General features: G+C 40.1%; 1 protein-coding gene across 9 annotated transcripts in view; it reads left to right on the forward strand.

The window, feature by feature from the left end:
* Positions 1 to 18,839, forward strand: part of FHOD3 (formin homology 2 domain containing 3) — a 414,657-nt gene that overhangs the window by 25,888 nt on the left and 369,930 nt on the right. For all 9 annotated transcript variants that reach the window (XM_068936172.1, XM_068936173.1, XM_068936165.1 and 6 more), the window contains one exon: positions 6,196 to 6,302. In XM_068936172.1, the coding sequence (XP_068792273.1) occupies positions 6,196 to 6,302 (107 nt within the window). The remainder of the gene's footprint in view (positions 1 to 6,195; positions 6,303 to 18,839) is intronic.

Genomic DNA, 18,839 nt, shown 5'->3' on the forward strand with positions numbered 1-18,839 from the left:
TTCTTTTTTCTTTTAAGGTAATAGCTTGTGTACTACCATTAAACTATTTTGAGTCCTGTTAAGCTTGACAGCCTTGCAGTACAAATTATTTTGGCACCGCAGATTGAGAGACTAGCCAAAACTAGTTCTATCTGGTGACCTGTAAAAGAAGATAATATACTGAGAGCCTGTCCTATTTTCTTTTTCCTGGTAGTCTATAAATAACACTTGAAAGAGTTTGTTGCTTAACTTTCCCCTGTCTGTGTGTTTTTATGGGGCAAACAGGAGCTGTGTCACTGAAGGCTCTCCAGGCCTGGAGCAGTGGACATGTCCCAGGTGGCAGGGCAAAAGCAGAGCTCTGCTGGCAGATAAGCTCTGCTTATCTTTCTCTGCCTCTTTATGGTTAATAGTGAAGCTAGGACACCCTTCTCTTGTATGACTGAGTTCCCCCCTGTAACGGGTTAAACAGCAAAGGACTAGGACGAGAGTGAAGGAGTAGCTTTTAGTTTTTAAATGTTCTGATGTTTTTTTTTCTTTAACTGTTTAATCAAGTTTGTTTGCTTTTGCATGACTAGTTATATTCATCTTCTCGGTGTAAGACTTGTAACAGCATAACTATCACTCATAAATCTGATGGACTTTGTAAGTACTTCCTGTAATTGTTTTTCCATATTTTTCTCCTGACATAATTATCTGTGGGAAAAGTCTATTTCAGAGTTATTTAAATAAAGGCTTTCTAACTGTGGTGGTGACTCATGAGGGTATCAATAGTTTCTTGGGCTGAAATTACCATTCTGTTTCACTTAAAAAAGCCAAAAACCAAAACAAAACTTTGTTCCTAAATCCTTATGTGCAGATGATGATTAAAAGACTCGAGAGAAACATGCACTGAAATTGCAAATGTAACTTTTTGTTTTGTCCCTTTGGACATATATGTTATGATTCAGTTATTAGTGATACGATCACATAATTCTTTGTTCCGCCTTATTGAAAGCGCAGCATGGTTCTGCTCTAAGAACAACTGCACCCTGTGCAGCGAAGCGTCCTGCATCTTGCTTCCCAGAGATGTTTGGGAATTGAATGAAGCAGGACCCTGCAGGAGGGCAAAGCACGTCACGGTTACAGCCAGTGGATGCTGTCCTGAAGTTTTGAGGTATAGCGTTTATCTGTGTTTACTACTTGGCTCTCACTTCTCAAACAATGCTGCTACTTGTGTTTGGCGTACTCTGCTTTTAACATGAATCTAACACTCAAATTCAGTCAATTTGTTACATTGTACTTGTTTGAAAACTGTAGGGAGAATAATGTAGAATAAATGTGTGTTTAGATTTATGTATACGCACAAACTCACATAGGAAACTGTTTGGGTAGTAGTCTTCAGGTTTGTGCGTGTATGGTAATTTTTTTTTAAGTTTTCCTTTTGTGCCTGTTATAGTTGCAGCATAGGTACTAATAATGATTGGACAGTGCAGGACAGCCACTGATGCATGGATACCAACTCTGAGCTGCGAAAGTTCAAACATCTTTGTTCCTGTTTCTGGATGTTTGATCCAGAACAAGGTAAATCTTGGACTAGTTTAATTTAGTAGCTCTTAGTTGCGTTTCAGGCTTTTGCATGCAAACATCTGATTCTCTTACTGGCTTTAGGCTTTTATGTTTCTAGTCAGCTATGGAAAATTGGCGAGGAGCTAGTGAGCTTGATGCTGCCCAAGGTGCCTTTTCCAGTCTCTGTCCTTTCAGGAGGTGAGCAGCTCTGCCTAGTGCCCCAGGGAGTGCTGGGTTCCTCTGCTCATCCAGGCCAGGCAAGATCCCCCTTGTTTTTTGAGCTGCTCTTGTCCAAACCACACAGCTACACATCAGGGAATCAACACCTGCTACTTTCTAATAGTTGTCTTGTCCTGACAGAATACAGATCCTCGTGTCTCAGTAAGGTTTCAATGTGGAACTGAAAACAGTAATTAGCATACCAGTTAGATTTTTTTTTTAAGTGAGGAATACTCGCATAAAAAGTAACTTATGTCTTACTCTCCTTACTTCCTTCATGTAAACCCAGTGGGAGGATGGTTGCCAGTAGTGCTGGCCATCCGCTGCTGGAGTTTCTATCTAAAACACGTGTTTTGATGACTGTTACCCATGGCTTAGCCTCTGCTCCTTTTCTCTTGTAGACATCAGCACATCTTGATGACTTCTGTTTGCCACCTCATGCACAAGACTTGGAGGCCAGTGTGTTTCCGAGTCTGAGAACCACACTTATCCCAGTGTGGCTTGCAAGCAGCCCTGTGACTCCAGTGAAAGGTGCTATTCCTGGATAGGCCTACTCCTCATAGAGATGAGAGAGTTGGGGAACATCCACAGGGACTCAAGGAAAAAGTGCTCTGAATGTTTTCTCAAGGAGCTGCTAATTTGAGAAGATGAGAATGCAATCCAAATGCATGCATACTATTTATAGCTTCACAAAAGTAGATTTGATACTTGAACTGCAATGGAAAAACTTGAAATGTTGCAAAAACCTTTAAAATTTGAGAAATTCTGTATTTGTCTCAAAAAGCAGTATTACAGTTGTCCAATTTGGCAGGGTCAATTACACGTGATCTCACAGTACCTGTGGTGGTATTTTAATGCGACTGTAGAAAAGTAATCAATTCTTGTAAAGACTGCAGGATGAGTTGCATTTAAATGGCCTATATCAACTTTTTAGCTCTTCTGGACAACACAAAGTATGATACAAGAGATAAATACTGATTTGAAGGGAATGAGAAGAGAATTTTTTTTTTTTTTAAGGATTTGTAAACTTATGAAAAAATCTTAGGGAATCTGACTTTGAAGTAATAGGAATAATGGATTAAGCAGTTTAATGACAAAATACTAAGTTGAATTTTGAACCTAATATGAAATACTGAAGAGTCTTAAAAATATTTATATGTAAAAAAAAAAAATGAAGTGGAGTAAATGCAAAGAATTTTTGAAGAGTTGAATAGTCATCTTGTTCATGATTATGGAAAACAGCTCAGTTTTATATATATATATAAATATTTATTTATTTATTTTTAAAGCTTGTCTTTATGGGTTCTGACTTTTGATTGCCCTATCAGAAAATGGGGTGATAATAAGGTTTGTAATGTGAATTATGTTCAGTTCAAAGAGCATGTCTTGGATGAACTAAATGGGGGCCATTTGTGAGGGTCTCCAGAGACTGGGAGAAGTGATAAGTAGCAAATAAAACAGGTGATGACGTTGAACAGAGGAGAGAGAACAAAATCCTGAATTGCTAATAGCAGGTACTAATGAGTGAATATTAGCTATTGTTTATGTTAAAAAACAGGCAATTTGCTGAATACAAGTAATTCATAAGGTACCTTCCCTTTTTGTATTCCACTTGTGAAGTAAAAGTGCAAGTGAAGCTTGGAGGGGAAGATGTAAAGTAGTAGAGTGAGCCTATATAGATAAAGGTGGTTTTGGTGTTTATTGCCTTCTTTTTTTTTTTTTTTTAAAGGCATTGTTTTGCTCCCTTCTATTTCTTTCTATACATGCACACCCACAAGAAAAAAGTCTTTTTGGCAAAACTCAATGTTAAGCAACTGAAATAAAGATATTTCTATTTCTCTCCTTACTGTAACTCCTGTTAATGGACATGTTGTGCCAATGCTTTAAAGCGTGAATGAATGCTGTATTCAGCTGAAGCTATGGAGATGAGATGAAAATAGGTAGAATGTACCATTTCCCTTTATCTTGTATGTTAGGTACTTCCTGTTCTCATCATGCTTTTTATAGACTAAAGTCATAAGATATTAGTGAAACACAGTTCCCTTTCCCTAATTATGCAGTATAATTGGAAATTGTGGGCAAGTCTCCCGATCTCCATAGTGATAGTAGAACATTTATCAAATTAGTAGTTTGCCTTTTGGCAGTACTTTGAATAAATTAGCATTTCATGTGATATCCCAGGCTACTGGGAAAAAGTTTCCCAGAGTAGTATTTAGTCTTTTTTCCTCTAAAGAATATATTTTGAATTTAACATAGATTAATAATATCCTTTGTAATCAGAAAGATACAAAACAGTAACACTGTTGTTTTTGTAACAGAGGGTTGTGCTTGAAAGTTCTTTTCTTTCTTTAATCCCTAGAGTCAGAGTAAAAATCACTATTGCACTGTTTGCATTTTAAATGCTCCTTCTCCAGGAAAAAGAGAAAGAAAACCTGAGCAAGTTTGAAATTCAGCTTTACCTCCTCCCTCCACCTTTTCCCTTTCTCCAAAAGAAGAACTTTTCTTTCAAACTGTGAGCGGTGGAAAGCACAGTGATGTGGAGTAACTCAAAAGTCACTCTCCATCATTTACTTGATATCAACAGGCACTTGTGCAATATTTCCAAATCGGGTAACCTACAATAACCGTAGTATGATTATTGGCAGTCTATGCCAATTATTGGCATTATTGGCAGTGACAGGGAACTGGGAAGCTAAGTCTTAGTAGTGACCTTCTGGACATGAGTGCGAGTTTTTATCATCGCTTCCTGAAAGATTACTGGGAGCCCATAACCTGCATGGGAAGTTAAAATGAGTAGTTCATCAACACCAGGGAATCTTGCTGAATTTCTTTTCTAGTTAAAAAAAAATTAAATAAAAAAGGGGATATAATTTACTTGCGTCATAGTCTTTCAGACCCTTCCTATCTCCTCAAGGAGTTGTTGATTGCCACCTGTGACAGAAGATTTGTATCAAGTGCAGTAATAAATTTTCTCCTCTTTCCAAAGTAACCTTTGCAATATGGCTATGAATTACACTGCCATTATCACAATTGCCTTTTGGTGGACAGAGGTATGCAAAGAACCTGTAAGCTTATTTTGCCAAATCCGGAGGAATGAAACATCTCCTGTTTGGCAGGTCACGGTGAGACTGCTTTGTTATGAGACTAGGTTTTACATCTAGTAACACAATACCTTTGAGGCTACAATATTTTTGAACTCGGAACCTATTACAAAAGGAGGCCAAATACATTAGAGAGCTTGGACTTACCGACAAAGGTCCATGGCAGCTTATCAGACTGGACGCGTGGTGATGGTAGTTTCTCTGCTTCTGGGCTGGGATCTCTAGACGTGGATGGTCATTCCTTTTCTGGCAGTAGGGTAGGTCACCCTGTACTTTCACCTATCCTTTGGTAAATATTTTTTTGTTTCCCTGCCCTGGAAAGGGTTTTTTCCTCATTCCTTGTGATTTGATGCTGGGTTATCTCATGGTGAGAGAGGAGCTCATGTTAATTCCTAGCTCTTCCCTCAGGCTTCTTCAGTTACCCTACTTGATCTAGTAATTATTTTGTGTTTCCACGTGATGAGCTGGCCAGAGTTTTAGGTTGGATCTAGGCCTGCTCCTATAGGAAGCTCCCCCTATCCCCCAAGTGTTTTTTTCTTTCTATTTATTTATTTATTTTTAACTTCAATCAAATGTGACTTTTTTTTACTAATGGCTGGAACAATTAAGAGAGAAAACTTGAAGACTAGGGAAGAGAGGATGGAAATAAAGAGGGTTTATTAATTTCTCTCTCCCTCTTCTGTGTGATTGCAGGCAGGTTCTTCGTTTCAGGTTTGATCTTTGCTTTACTTCAGTGCCTTTATAGCAAGTTGGTACCTGTGCCCTGAGGCAGGCTATCGCCTGGCCCTGAAATAAGAATGCTAGAAAATCTGGGGCTTGGTCAACAGCTTTCCTCCTTGCTGCAGGATCCCAACTTTTGGCTGTCACAGTCGTAGCTACCACAGCTTGTGCTGTCTTTTGGCCATGTTTTTTCCTCTCAGAGGCTTTTTAGTAGCTCACAAAACAGCTGCCTCTCCCCTCCACCTCCATCCAGAGACCCAGAAACTCTACTTAAACATACTGTAAGAGCTGGGAGCAGAGAGTCTTCCATATTCTGGCTATAAATTTAAATGCACTTCTCTCTCCTTACAGGTGTCTAAAGGCATGGTGATAATGCTCTAAATTATATACCTTCAGATTAATAATTTTCTCTCTGTGTTAGTTGTGTTGATATTGTGATTGAGCACGGTCTAGTGAATATGGAATAGAGATCAGAGTACATAAATTGCATGAAAGCACCCTTTTTTCTTCTTCACTCCTTAAATATGGTTTGGTTAGGGAGACCCTGTCCAGGGACCTTGAAAATGGGAAGGTTGCTATATTTCGGAGAGAGTTACTGCTATAATCTGAACTTCTGAATTTTGTTCTACAGCTTGATGACTGCACGCTGCAGTTGTCTCACAACGGTACCTATCTGGATTTAGAATCCACTTTAGCGGAGCAAAGAGATGAGTTGGAAGGCTTCCAAGAGGATACTGGGTAAGTAAATGTTTACTAAATTTAGATAAATAATCATACTGTCTGGAAGCATTGAGGAGTTGGGAGTTTGTGTGGTTAACTTGGTGCATTCAGGCTGACAAAGGAACAGAAAAGATAAAATGTTTTCCTTGTGTAAGTATGTCTCCTCCTTTCTAGTATTAAGAGTTTTGTTGGGTCTACATTTATTTGCACTCTTACAGTTTCTCTAAAAGAAGATGGTATACGGTATGAAATCTGTCAGGATTAGTGTCTTGACTATTTTAATATGATGCAGCTTTCAAAACCGTCTCTGAGAATTAAGTGAGAACAAAAAAGTGAGCACCTATATGTATATAAATATTTGCTATTACAATCATCTTCTCTGGGCCATCTATGTGATTGTTTCATTCAAGATATAAATGACCAAGCAATTTAGAGCTATTTGTGCCTTCCTGGTTGCTGTATTGGACTGAATAGTTGTAACCAATTGTACGGGTGTGTTTTGGCATAGACTCTGTGCATGGTAGTAAGGTAGCTGTGCCAGAAGCAAGCCAAGTGTGGTCTAAATCTGTCAGGACTTGTTAACACTATGAGAGGTAGCCCTTCTTTGCTTAATGGTTCCTCTACTTCTTGTGTCCAAATCTTTGATGTTCTGGAGGTGATAGCTGTCATGTCTCTGTTTGACTAATGCTTCTTACAAATTTAAACTGTGCCTTTGAAGATCACATTATTGAGAAACAACTTTCTAGGGACTATTCACAGGAGCCTTAGAGTCAGCTTGATGTTTCAGTGGTCCATCCAATAAATATGACCAAGAATTTTAATAATGTATTATAGATATTCAAGTGCATGCACGTGTACATGCCTGTTTCATACATACCAATTTTGGTGTATTTTTCTAACTATTGGAAGGTAAATAAACTGTTCTGTTGAAAATAAGTTACAGAGAGAATTTGGCAACAGATAGTAGCCAGTACAGCTGCACTGAGCCTCTAATATTCTGCTCTATTTACTTCCTAGCAGGAGAAGTGTGTAGTATATAAGGTGGTCTAGTCATCAGTTTGCAGTGATTCTATCATCTCTGTATAAATGAACAATAAGTACTTATTTGCGGCTAACTGTAATTAGCTAAAGTCAAATAAAGACAGTGAAAATTTGTCTCTTTTGATGAAAACGCAATTATTTACAGTTTTGAAATAGCTTTGTATGTGCAAGTGAGTTGTCGGGTCACATTTTCTTTCCTTTCCACTGATGTCTGTGCGGTACTTCTAGCAATATTAACTTCATTGCCTTTGATACCCCGTGGTGGCATCACTCTGCAGTTTAGCAAGGCAGAGACTGGTTGATGCCTTTTCTGCCAGTTTTCTCACTAGCAAGTGCAAGTGACCTTTCAGCTTTGTTTTGTTTTCTGCTTCTTTTAGGCATATCAAATTGATGATATGAACTCTTCCCAAAACATGATTTCAATTTTCTCTGTGGTAGCTATCCTAGGAAAAAAAAATTGAAACTGTTTCTTGGGGTTATATCTGCTCTATTCTGAGGCACAAAAACATAACCTAAATTTTTGGATTTTTTTGTGTGTATAGGTCTCCTCTTAATAGTGAAACCTGTTGTCAGCTAAGTGATTCCCCTCCCCGCCCCAGTTGCTTGTACTGCCAGTTAGTGTAAAAAGTGCTGGGAGCCCCTCTGCAAAGATAGACAGGGAGGTACTGAAACTGAGCTGACAGAGGTACATCACAAAAGCTTGGAGTACAAATTATTGTTGTAATTATTTTTGCAAATAGGTTATGTGAAACGGAAAGAGCAATTTCTGTGTCGTCTTGCTTGTCTGTAAAGTCTGCATGCTTATCATGTAACCCTCGCCTTCATTTGTCTTTGAGCTGCCTTCTGGCCATTGTAGGTCAATGGGCAGCACTGCGTGAGGCACAGCTTGCGCGCAAGGGGCCTGCGCGCGCCGCTGCGCAGGGACGACAGGGCGGTAACCTGCGAGGGTGCTGACCTCAGCACCTGCGTGCAGGCAGCACACTCCCCTCGCGTTATCGCAGCAGGCATGTAGCCTGCAGCGCTGCTGTTCTGATGAAACTGTTGTGTGGGGGTTTCTTTTTTTCCTCTCCTCTTTTTGTTTTGTTTGTACCCCTCCCCAGCTTGAAATTTGGAGTCCTGAATGCATAAAGTTTTGCTGGGCTACAGCAAAGTATAAAAGTTTGCATTTAGAGTTAATGGGGTAGAGGACAAGGAAGTACTGGTCAGACAGAAGCTGAAGCAAGGGGCACACCTGACTTGTCAACAGCCTTGCAGAAAAGGATTTGATGTTTTAAGGGATGATAAGCAAGTTAGTGATTATGGTGCTGTGGGAAAGGCAAGAGTTGAGGTGTATTGCAGGAATTTAGCCTGTGAAATGTGATGAACTTGGTATTTTCAGTACTGGTCAGACTTCAGCTGAATTTCTGCATCCCCTTTTTGTTCATGTTTCAAAAGAGAATAGGAAGAAGGTAAACAAGAACAAGCAGGAGTTTAGCAATCTGTGAGCTAGCTTCCCTACACAACTCTCAAGAGCGCTATCCCTTCAGAGTAAATGCAAATCTTGTTATTTCTAGAACATCACCCCCCCCCCCCCTTTTTGGGATAACAGGGTAGCAAATGCAATTGGGAATACCTCCTTCCCTCTCAGGTTTCTGGCAAGCTGAAGTCCGATTCTAGGACTTGCAGTTTTAGTCTGTGGCCCCTGCAGAGAGCAAGGCCCAGTGCTGAAACACTCCTTTGCTGGAGCTGTTGGCGGAGGGCGCTCGGGGCGTAGCCGCTGGCCCTCTGGGAGAGACCAGCCACAGAAAGCACAGTGTCTCCTCCTTTCTCTCTGGGTCATTTCAAGGTCCTGCTCTTAATCTTCAAAGCTTTTAATTTTCTGAGATTAGGCTACCTCAGGCTCTACCTCTCTGCCGTTGCAAAGCTTTTGTGCTCATCAGGGTCACTGAAGCTTGCTGAACTCTGAATGAAGGATTTAGTAGCTGGATATTTGTGGCGTTTTTTTAATTTTAAATCCTAAGCTGTGGAATCTCCTATTAAAAGTGACTAGAATGTGCTGTAATCTGACTATTTGCAGCATCCTTTGCCCAAATATTTCTGTTTGCCTTAAGAAAGCTGTAAAAAGTTGTTTTTATTTTGCTTTATTAAACACTGATGAAAGGCCTTTAAAAAGAAAATGCAGGAAACACTTCAAGGAATCCTTTCTTTACTGAATACAATGAAAATATGTTTTAGCAGGCACTATCCACTGCTGCAGAATCTAAGCTTCTGCTTCAGGGAGAGAAAAAGCCCAACCTGTTTGTACTTTTTACCCTGTAGGGCTCACTTTGAGCAGAATGTGAACCCAGACAGGACTGTTTTCCTGCATCCCTGGCTTTGCCTGCTACCATTTGCACCGCTGAAGATAACTAGCGGAGGGAGGAGAACTGGATCCTTTTTACACCATTTCTGTCTTCGATAGCATAAACAGCAGGGCTAAGCACTGACGCTCTCCACTGAAACAGGGCACAAAAGGTGACAAGGTCAGGAGATTGGTCAGTAAAAGCACATTATAACTTTATTTTTTTTAAGTCTTGTGTGTATTCCCCTTCTCCCCCCCCCCCACCTTGCTCCTGGCACAAGTAATTTTGTGAGTCCTTGTTTGTATGCCGCTTGTAATGTAGAGGTAGGCTAGGTTGGCTATCTGTTTCTTTAAGGTGTCTGTGATGGATAATGATCTTTGTGTGCTTGCAATTTTTCTACGGTGAGTAAGAATTTGCGAGAAATTTGTGTTTAGATTACCATATAATGGTCCAGGTTCTTTTTATAGGCAAGTCTTAACAGCTCCAATGAGACCATGCAAGCTACGCGGCTCTAAACCACAGAACACAAAAGCTTCTTCAAACAGCACGCTGCAAGCGATGGAGATTTCCTCAGGGAATACATTTTCAAGCTTTTTATTTAACAGCAAGATTATTTTAAAGTACTTCTGACAAATCATTTCAGTGTTGATGTTTTTACATCCTTCTAGACTCTTTAGTTGCAACCAGTTATGCTGGTTGAACCCCATTTACGTTGTATTCTGCACATTTTCCATCCTGATTTTATTCATTCTGGGCTTGATCCAGAATCTCTTGAGGACAATGGAGTCTTGCAGGGATTTTTAATATTCTTTGATATTTTTGTATGGTATTTGTTGCCTGCTTAGACTTGGATTAGCAAAACTGTGGGAATGAGAACTTCTGTTCTAAGTCATTTCTTTGCCTTGATACCTGAGAAAGCTGGGGATGAATTTAAAGGTTACTTTAGTTTTGTTAAAAATGATATGGCACATTTCTTGAAGCAGTAGTGCCTCAAGACTAGTAGATTGTATGCTGATTGTATATTCTTTTGTATTTTGGACAGTGTGTGTTTGTATTAATCCACTGTTGGGAGACTTTCAACTTCTGACAAATTTCTTTCCAATTTTTGTCTTGATATCACTTCCATAATTTTTCTTGCTGAGAAACATAATGGAGGTGCCTGTGAAAGACTGTCGTGGTGGTGTTACAAAAAGCTGTTGTGATCTCTACTCTTCGCAACAGTTTACCCATGTTTTGAAAAATGTATTTGTTCATATGAATCTTTTGATTTCTATGATACTTGTTATTACTTATACCAAATGCAGCATCTGGAAAAAGTCACACAACAAAGTAAAAGGACTTTCGAGTTTCAAATATAATCAAGACAGGCCTCTCTCTATCAAGAGGAGTTAATTAGTTTGAAGCCAGTGCATCTCCAGGGTAGGTGAAGTGTGGAAGTCCTTCCCATGTTTTGCATAAGGTATTCATTTATTTATCACTTGTCATCCTATATCCTTATCTCAGGTGCCCAGATAAAAGGAATACAAAGCTTAATAATTTTGGAGGAATGTGATACTGCATGGGGCTGAGCAACAAAGTGAGTCAAATGACCGCTTTTGATGTCAGCTCTCTTAGACCTTGAATAGCCTGGTGTGTTTAAGGATTTCCCCAAGTGTGACCCTCCTGTTGTTTCTCATGCTCTTTGGTTAGAGTCTAGATCTATTCATGGTGTTGTATAGCTGAGAGGTTATGGTACGTTTTGGAAAGGATAAGGCTTTCTGTAGGGCAGCAGGACTCCAGTCTGTAATGTTCCAGTTAGATTAAGGTGTTGAACCAAGGTTTAAAGTGAATGATTAGCCAAAACTTTGCTGTTGGAGAATAAATGGCCATTGCGATAAAAGTTTTTGGGTTTCTAATGAAAAAAAAAAATACTGTTTCTCTGGATGGATAAGTTGGTGAGGTTTCTTTCCCTCCTTCCCAAAGTTTGAGGGCAATAGCTGTTCACTGCCCATATTTTCAGAACTTTAAGTGGCTTTTTAGAAAAGCAGATGCTAGAAGTTAATCCTAATGAAAATTCCTTTGTTTGTGTGTAAAAAGTCTTTATTCATCAGACAGAATCATGAAAGTGATCATTAGGTGGAACTGTAGAAGTTCATTTTATAATTAGCTTGCAATATTCCTCAACCGCTAAATAAAATAATCGTGCTCCATGCAGTTACCCCGATTCAGAACAATAGGCAAACCACCTCTGAGCATTTGTGTTTCCAAAGCATATGCTTGAGAATAATTAAGCAAATATTGTGTATGTATTTCATAGTGCCTGGCAAATGGGATGTGTGGCTTTGAAGGATGTGCCCTGGATATAACACGGAGGCAATTGACACTTGAGCATTTTGGCCCGCAAATTGCTGACCTGTTATGAGATAAGGATTTCTCATGAGTGTATTTTCTTGACAAGATATCCTGTCAAGAAGATAGTTGTCAAATTAAGCTGCTCACTAGTAGTGAAATACTACTACTTTTGTAGTAGTTAATTAAAAAAATGAATGTTGTTGTTTGAACGTTCAATCTATTTAGAAACAAGTATCAGAACAAAAAATGGCCAACTTGGATAAATTGTATTATAGACCAAGGTCTATTTTCTTATGCATGCTCAGCTTGAAAGCTGGCTTGGCAGCGTGGGAGTAAATCTCTTCTGTGTAAATCCAGGCTGGAAACTGCAAATCACCTCACTAGCACCAAATGACACAAAATGCAAGATCCATCTGGACTTGTGAAGAGAAGGTGCAGTCACCAGTTTCAGTGGGCTGGCTAGGAGAGAACTAGAGGGTATTAGGTGCCAAAATTAAGGTGATCACGAATATCTGTAGACAGTAAGTGAAGCTTAGGGCTGTCAAATGGGTATGGGGGTCAAAGCATCTTACAACTTAATATCATTCTAGATAGCGAATCTGCAGTCAAGTATCTTACAAATGAGTTATGTGAGACAGCAAGCTTGCTTTCAGTGGCATATTAGCATGCCTTTCAGAAGGAAACAAGCTGTTAGTTTTCCTCTTCTCACAGTCTTCAAAACTGGGCCATGTTCCTTCTAGCTGAGAAGGTGCTAACCTCCATGGGGGCGCCATCCCTGGCCTGGGAAGTCCATTGCTTTACAAGCTCTTCCCCTGCTGCAGGGCTCTGGGAGAGTGGGATCTCGGCATCGGCAGGTCACTGGCAGCTGTGGAAATTAATGCTCATGATCTGCCAAGGGACCAATTCATCCAGGAGCAATGTCAAAAGTACGCATGTGGTTTTGGGACGTGGGACAGTGTATCAAACTTCAAGTACTAAAACTGCACTGCAGTCTTTGTGTGTGGGTATGGTGTGCTTTTTGTCTGTGTGTGTCATGATAGTTTTTGTTTTGTTTTTTCCTTGACAGCTTAGCTTATGATTTTGTAGCTTATCATTGTCAGTACTATAACAGCTGAGTCTCCTTTTCCTCAAAGTACTTGCATCTCTCTTGTAGAGGAGAAAAATCTACATCATCCGTGGAATCATGTTAAGATCTGATTTTTTTTTTTTTAATTTTATTGTTTACTGCTGGAAAATTAATGTAAAGCATAGATAAGAGAGCTTTTCCTCAAAATCATTTCCACTGCAAAATATATTGCAAAAATACTACTACTGTAGTTGTTTCTCTCCTAGCCTGTTCAATATACTAAATACAGCACCAAGCTGAAAGGAGGGGGAACCACCAGTAAATCTTACAGCTTTTCCTAGAACAACTGTTAAGTAAAGTCTAATTTGCCATTCAGATTTACATGTGAGAATAGCAGAAGAGCCCAAAATTTTAGGGTGGAAATTCAGGGCAAATAAAAACGGTTTAAAGGAACAGCTGCTGCCAGATGTTTCATTTTACAAAAATGTTTAATTTTATTAACATTGAGGCTTCATAATAGCTATGTTTGCACTCTGCTCTCCCCTTTGATGAAGAGGTTATAAGCTAAGTGAGCAGCTCTTGAGACTTGGAAACGTGTTTCTCTTCAGTCCTTGAGAAGGAAATACCTTCCCTTCTCTATAAACAGATCATCTGCTGGCTTTCAGGTAGGGCTGATAGAAAGAGCTGCCAAAATATTCAGAACTCGAATCCTGTTGTGAGTACAAAAAAATTAGTTAGAGGATCCAGGCCTCGACCCACAGACGTCAGGAAAACGTGCATGCCCCTGATCTGCTGTTGTAGCCTTTGGACCAGGGTGGGCCTGCCCGGAGTGTCGAAGCAGTTAAGCATGTTTGTGTTGGGTAATTAATAAGAACTGTGAACTTGCTATATTTCCTCTACCCTAGCAATTATTCATGAGCATCCTCTTACCCTGCGGTAAACACAAAGTAAGTTTGTGTAAGCAAGTTTGCACTGTTTATCCCATGGGAATTAACTCGTCTGTCTGTGCCTTTGGTGTGTGGGTTTTGTTTGTTTATTTTTTTCCCCACTAAATTAACTAAACTAAATTAACTTAACTAAATTGAGGTGGTAATCTGCTTCTGATAAAAAAAAAAATAAGTGTCTCCAGTTTAACCTCCAGTGATGGACTAACGGTGTAAACCTCTGCAAAGCTCTGACTAGCCCAGGCTCTCCAGGAATGAAGCTGTGGAAACTAGTGACCTTTGCCAAGGTTAAGACCACAGCAGTCCAACATATTAATTTTGCTGTTTAGAGTTTATTGCTCAGTAAATTGTGCTCACTAGCAAAAGCATTGATAGCCCAGCAATAAATATGAAGCCCACTTCCTAAATGGGATTAATGCAGAGAAATGAGAATTAACCTGAAACTAAAGTGTTTTTAAGAGCTGTGTGTCAAATTATAAAGCACCCCTTGCCAAATATGATGCTGATAGAAAACTTGCAGAAGGAGAGGAGATCCAAAGCAACATATTGACCAAAGCAGAGCAGAATTTTTAGTTTTATGTACATATACTTATGTAGACATATGGATATATACATGTTATCGTACAGTGAAGTAGGACAGTTCTAAAATAGTTCTTGTTGAGGCTCGTTAAACTGAAGATGTTCTGTGAAAGAATAATTGGGTAATTAAGGCAGCAGGACTTCTCTTTGAAATATATGTTCTGCAACTTTGGGGAATCTCTTCTTCATGTGTTTATCTTTTAGTATTATCAGTTAAATTGGCAAATCATAAAAGCTGGATTTTTTTCCCTCAAGGTATTAGAGAATGATTTCTAGCAAAAATAAGTTTATGACAAATTATTAAAGCTACTTTTCCCCATCTAGTCAAGTCAGGTTTTTTATTATTTTAATTATGAAAAAATAGAGCTTTTTTGGTACTATAAGCTTGAGTTTTAGGTAAGGTAGCAAGGGTCTTGGCAAAAAGGAAAATAATTGTGCAAGTGCCCTTTGCCTCTGTTCTATGACTACAGAATATTTTTAACAAACTGTACCTAGCATTTTGTTTTCATGGAGCCAAAACTGCAAGTCCCACTCTGTGGTTGGGAGCACTGGAGGAGCTCTCTGCCTGAAGAGATGGAAACAAGTGACCAACTGCTGGTCAGCTGAGGAGGAAGATTCATTTATTTTACTTTGTTCTGTGCCCTTTTGTCCCGAGGTCCGCAGCTGATTCTTCTGATTTTTTTCTAAAATCCTAGTATTTCAACGCATCTGTTGCTTCAAGTGAAAAGAGGATTAAAGTGAAAATCCAAATGTAACCTGATGCTTCAAGGTGCAGGTGATGACTAAACCATGTGACCAGAAGTTGTCTAGTCTAAAGATACCTGGGAGGAACACTACAGTTTGTAATACCTACTGACAGCAGTGGAAGATGTATAATCTAAGAGTTGAAAAGCACGGTCAAGTGACACGTTATCTTTGCAGTAAGAGAACATGATGCTAGGTTGACAAGAAGTGAGGAAACGAGCCTTCCACTCTTTTTTTTTTAAACCCAGAAACAGTATTATTGTCAAACTAGAATCTCTAATGCCAATCTCTTCTCTGTTCACCAGCTTGTAAAGCTGTGTGCATGCATTTTCTTTTTTTAATTCAAAAATATAAGATGGAAACTTAAAAATGCCATTAGTGTTTTACAAAATGCCAGGATAAAATTTCTGCTGAAAACAAGTGTATATGGTTTGAGTTTTTGATTAGCTGTTGGGAGGGAAGGGAGACAGTTTTGTTCATGAATACAAATGACACTTGAAAAATGGTCGCTTAGTGACTATGAAGGCAGCAGTCAGCTTTCACATATTTTAGGGGCCTTTAGAAGGTCATCATTTTAATGTGTGGAAACTGAGCCATTAAAAACAGAAATAGTCAACGTGAGGATTCAGAAAGTAGGGGAAGGGGCTGTGTTCTCCTGCTCCACCTTCTGAGGTTTGCTTGCACCGAAATTGTTGTGTAAGGGATAAATGTAACAAGTGTTCCCCCCTCCACTTTTAACTAGCGGCATTTTTCACACTGAAAAAAAATAATTCATTTTTCTTTTGGCAAAAATCACTGCTTTGTAGTGAAGTGCATGGAAGACCCCACCCCAAACTTTACTAACATTTACTCAGAATACATTAGTAGTGCCATAACTATACAGGGGGATACGCACATAATTATGCACTACTTGTGGGCCATGGGACATAGTTGCTGAATCCCTTGAATGCTTTACACTTTCAAGCTTTCATTTTCCTCCCCCTTCTCCTTCCCTCTCATTTCATTTCATTTTAGAAAGGGAAAGAAAAAGATGATAAGAAAACTCTGCCTGGTTAGGCTTTAGGAAGAGTAGGTAGATGTACAAACCCAACACTAGTAGCAATGGTTACCCAGGCAAGCGTGAGCCTGTATAATCCAAGGTGCTTTTCCCTTCTCTGGTATTCATGTGTATTGTTTTGCATCATCTGTATGTTGCTGGTAGGGAGGGAGGCAGGTAGATGTAAATTCATGTTGCCAAATACAGAACATAATATTGGAACAATCTGCAGGGGGAAAAAACTTTGTATAAGTCTTAATGAGCATGCTTTATTCTTTTCCATACTATTACTTACACGAATACTCTGCAAAACTTTGCCTCCCCAGTTTTCAATTGGGGAACTTCCTATTGGGATTATTTTTTCCCGGGTTAGTCAAGTTTTAGATTCCCTTCCCCTCCCCCCCCCCAGTATGAAGAGTAAATGGGCACCTGCATAATTGCTATCTATTCATTTTTTGTTCATTCTTGTCAAATAATTGATTTAATAAATTTGTTGTCGTCCAGGAATGCTGAACTAAAATACTATATTAAATGGTTAAATGATCTGCATGTGTTTTACAAGAACAGGATGCGGACACATTATGAATTCACTCTCAGCTTTTCAATTGAAAAACTGATAAGAAAGGAAAGCCTATTAAAATCATTTAAAGATAAGTGTATGTGTTTGTCATGTAAGGGTTACTAGAGCTGACAGTCAACTGTTTGAAGTTTGCTTGGAGGTGAATCTTAGCATTTAATAGACTATTTCTTCTCTTGAACTCCTTCATTTTCATTATTTAATGAGACTAATGTGAACTTGAACATGACAGCTGGATCGCTGGATGATAATCTGTGAAGAACTTCAAAAAGGTTATTTGTTTGGGTAAGATTTTCTGATGGTTTTTAGAGAGGTTCTTGATTCCTCTGTCCACACATGCGCATGCTCTCTCTTCCTGAAAAGCCCTGGCTTTTATACAACTTGAAAGCAAGTGTCTGTGGGGGTGTATGGCTGTGTGTTGTTTCTGCCCCCCCACCTCCCCCAATCTCTTGCATCTACAACTGAATGGAAATTTATCAGCTTGAGACTGCAGCCAAACCATATCTTAACGGCTTTGAAATCAAAGCCTAGGGTTTATGCTGCCTGATTAATGGTAGGTTAAGAAACACACAAACACACAGCACTACACAGAGAATCACACAGAATCACACAGGTTGGAAGGGACCTCTGGAGATCATCTAGTCCAACCTCCCTGCTTAAGCAGGCTCCTCTAGAGCATATTGCCCAGAATCACATCCAGATGGGTTTTGAATATCTCCAGGGAAGGAGACTCCACTACCTCTCTGGGCAACCTGTGCCCAGTGCTCTGTCACCCTCACAGTCAAAAAGTTTTTCCTCAGGTTTAGGTGGAACTTCCTGTGGTTCAGTTTCTGCCCGTTGTCTCTTGTTCTGTCACTGGGCACCACTGAGAAGAGACTGGCCTCATCCTCTCGATACCTCCCCTTCAGATACTTGTACACGTTGATGAGATCGCCTCTCAGTCTTCTCTTCTCCAGGCTGAACAGGCCCAGCTCTTGCAGAGCATGGGAGAGGTTCCCCAGTCCCCTCATCATCTTGGTAGCCCTCCGCTGGACTCTCTCTGCAGGAGTGCCATGTCTCTCTTGTACTGGGGAGCCCAGAACTGGACACAGCACTCCAGGTGAGGCCTCCCCAGGGCTGAGTAGAGGGGCAGGATCACCTCCCTCCACCTGCTGGCAACACTCTTCCTAGTGCACCCCAGGATACCATTGGCCTTCTGTGGTGCAAGGGCACATTGCTGGCTCATGCTCAACTTCTTGTCCACCAGGAGGACTCCCAGGTGCTTCTCTGCAGAGCTACTTTCCAGCAGGTCAACCCCCAGCCTGTACTGGTGCCTGGGGTTATTCCTCCCTAGGTGCAGGACCTTGCACTTGCCTTTGTTGAACTCTCCGCCCATCTCTCCAGCTTGCTGAGGTCCCTCTGAGTGGCAGCACAGTCTTCTGGTGTGTCAGCCACTCTTCCCTGTTTAGTATCATCAGCAAACTTGCAGGGCAGGCGCTCTGTCCCTTCCTCCAGGTCATTGATGAATATATTGAACACTTTCCTTTGTGTGTGTGTTGGCTTGCAGCTCTGTTTCAGGGAAAACCTGATAAACTGAAGTGCTTGCACTCTGGCAAAAATTCCCATCTTTTTTGCACTCCACAAGTTCATTTTCCACTGATGATATGGAGTACTGTAAACTGTGAGGCAAAGTGGCGATGAGGCAGTGCCCTATTGGAGAAGCATTTTTCGCTATCTGAAAGTTAAGACCGTAGTGCGTGGGTGCTGAAATGAAAATGTGAAAGTCTTGCAAAAATAATGTACTTAGAGCAGGTCTGTTGCCACGTTTGCTTCTGGTGGCTTGTTGTTCATGCTCCTCTCCAAGGAATCGGGTCACTTCTAAGCTTAATGATTGTTGTTGGATGCTGTTCTTGTTAAACTGTTCCTGTTGGAAACAT

The sequence above is a fragment of the Struthio camelus genome, chromosome 2 (assembly GCF_040807025.1).
Source record: "Struthio camelus isolate bStrCam1 chromosome 2, bStrCam1.hap1, whole genome shotgun sequence".
NCBI lineage: Eukaryota > Metazoa > Chordata > Aves > Struthioniformes > Struthionidae > Struthio > Struthio camelus.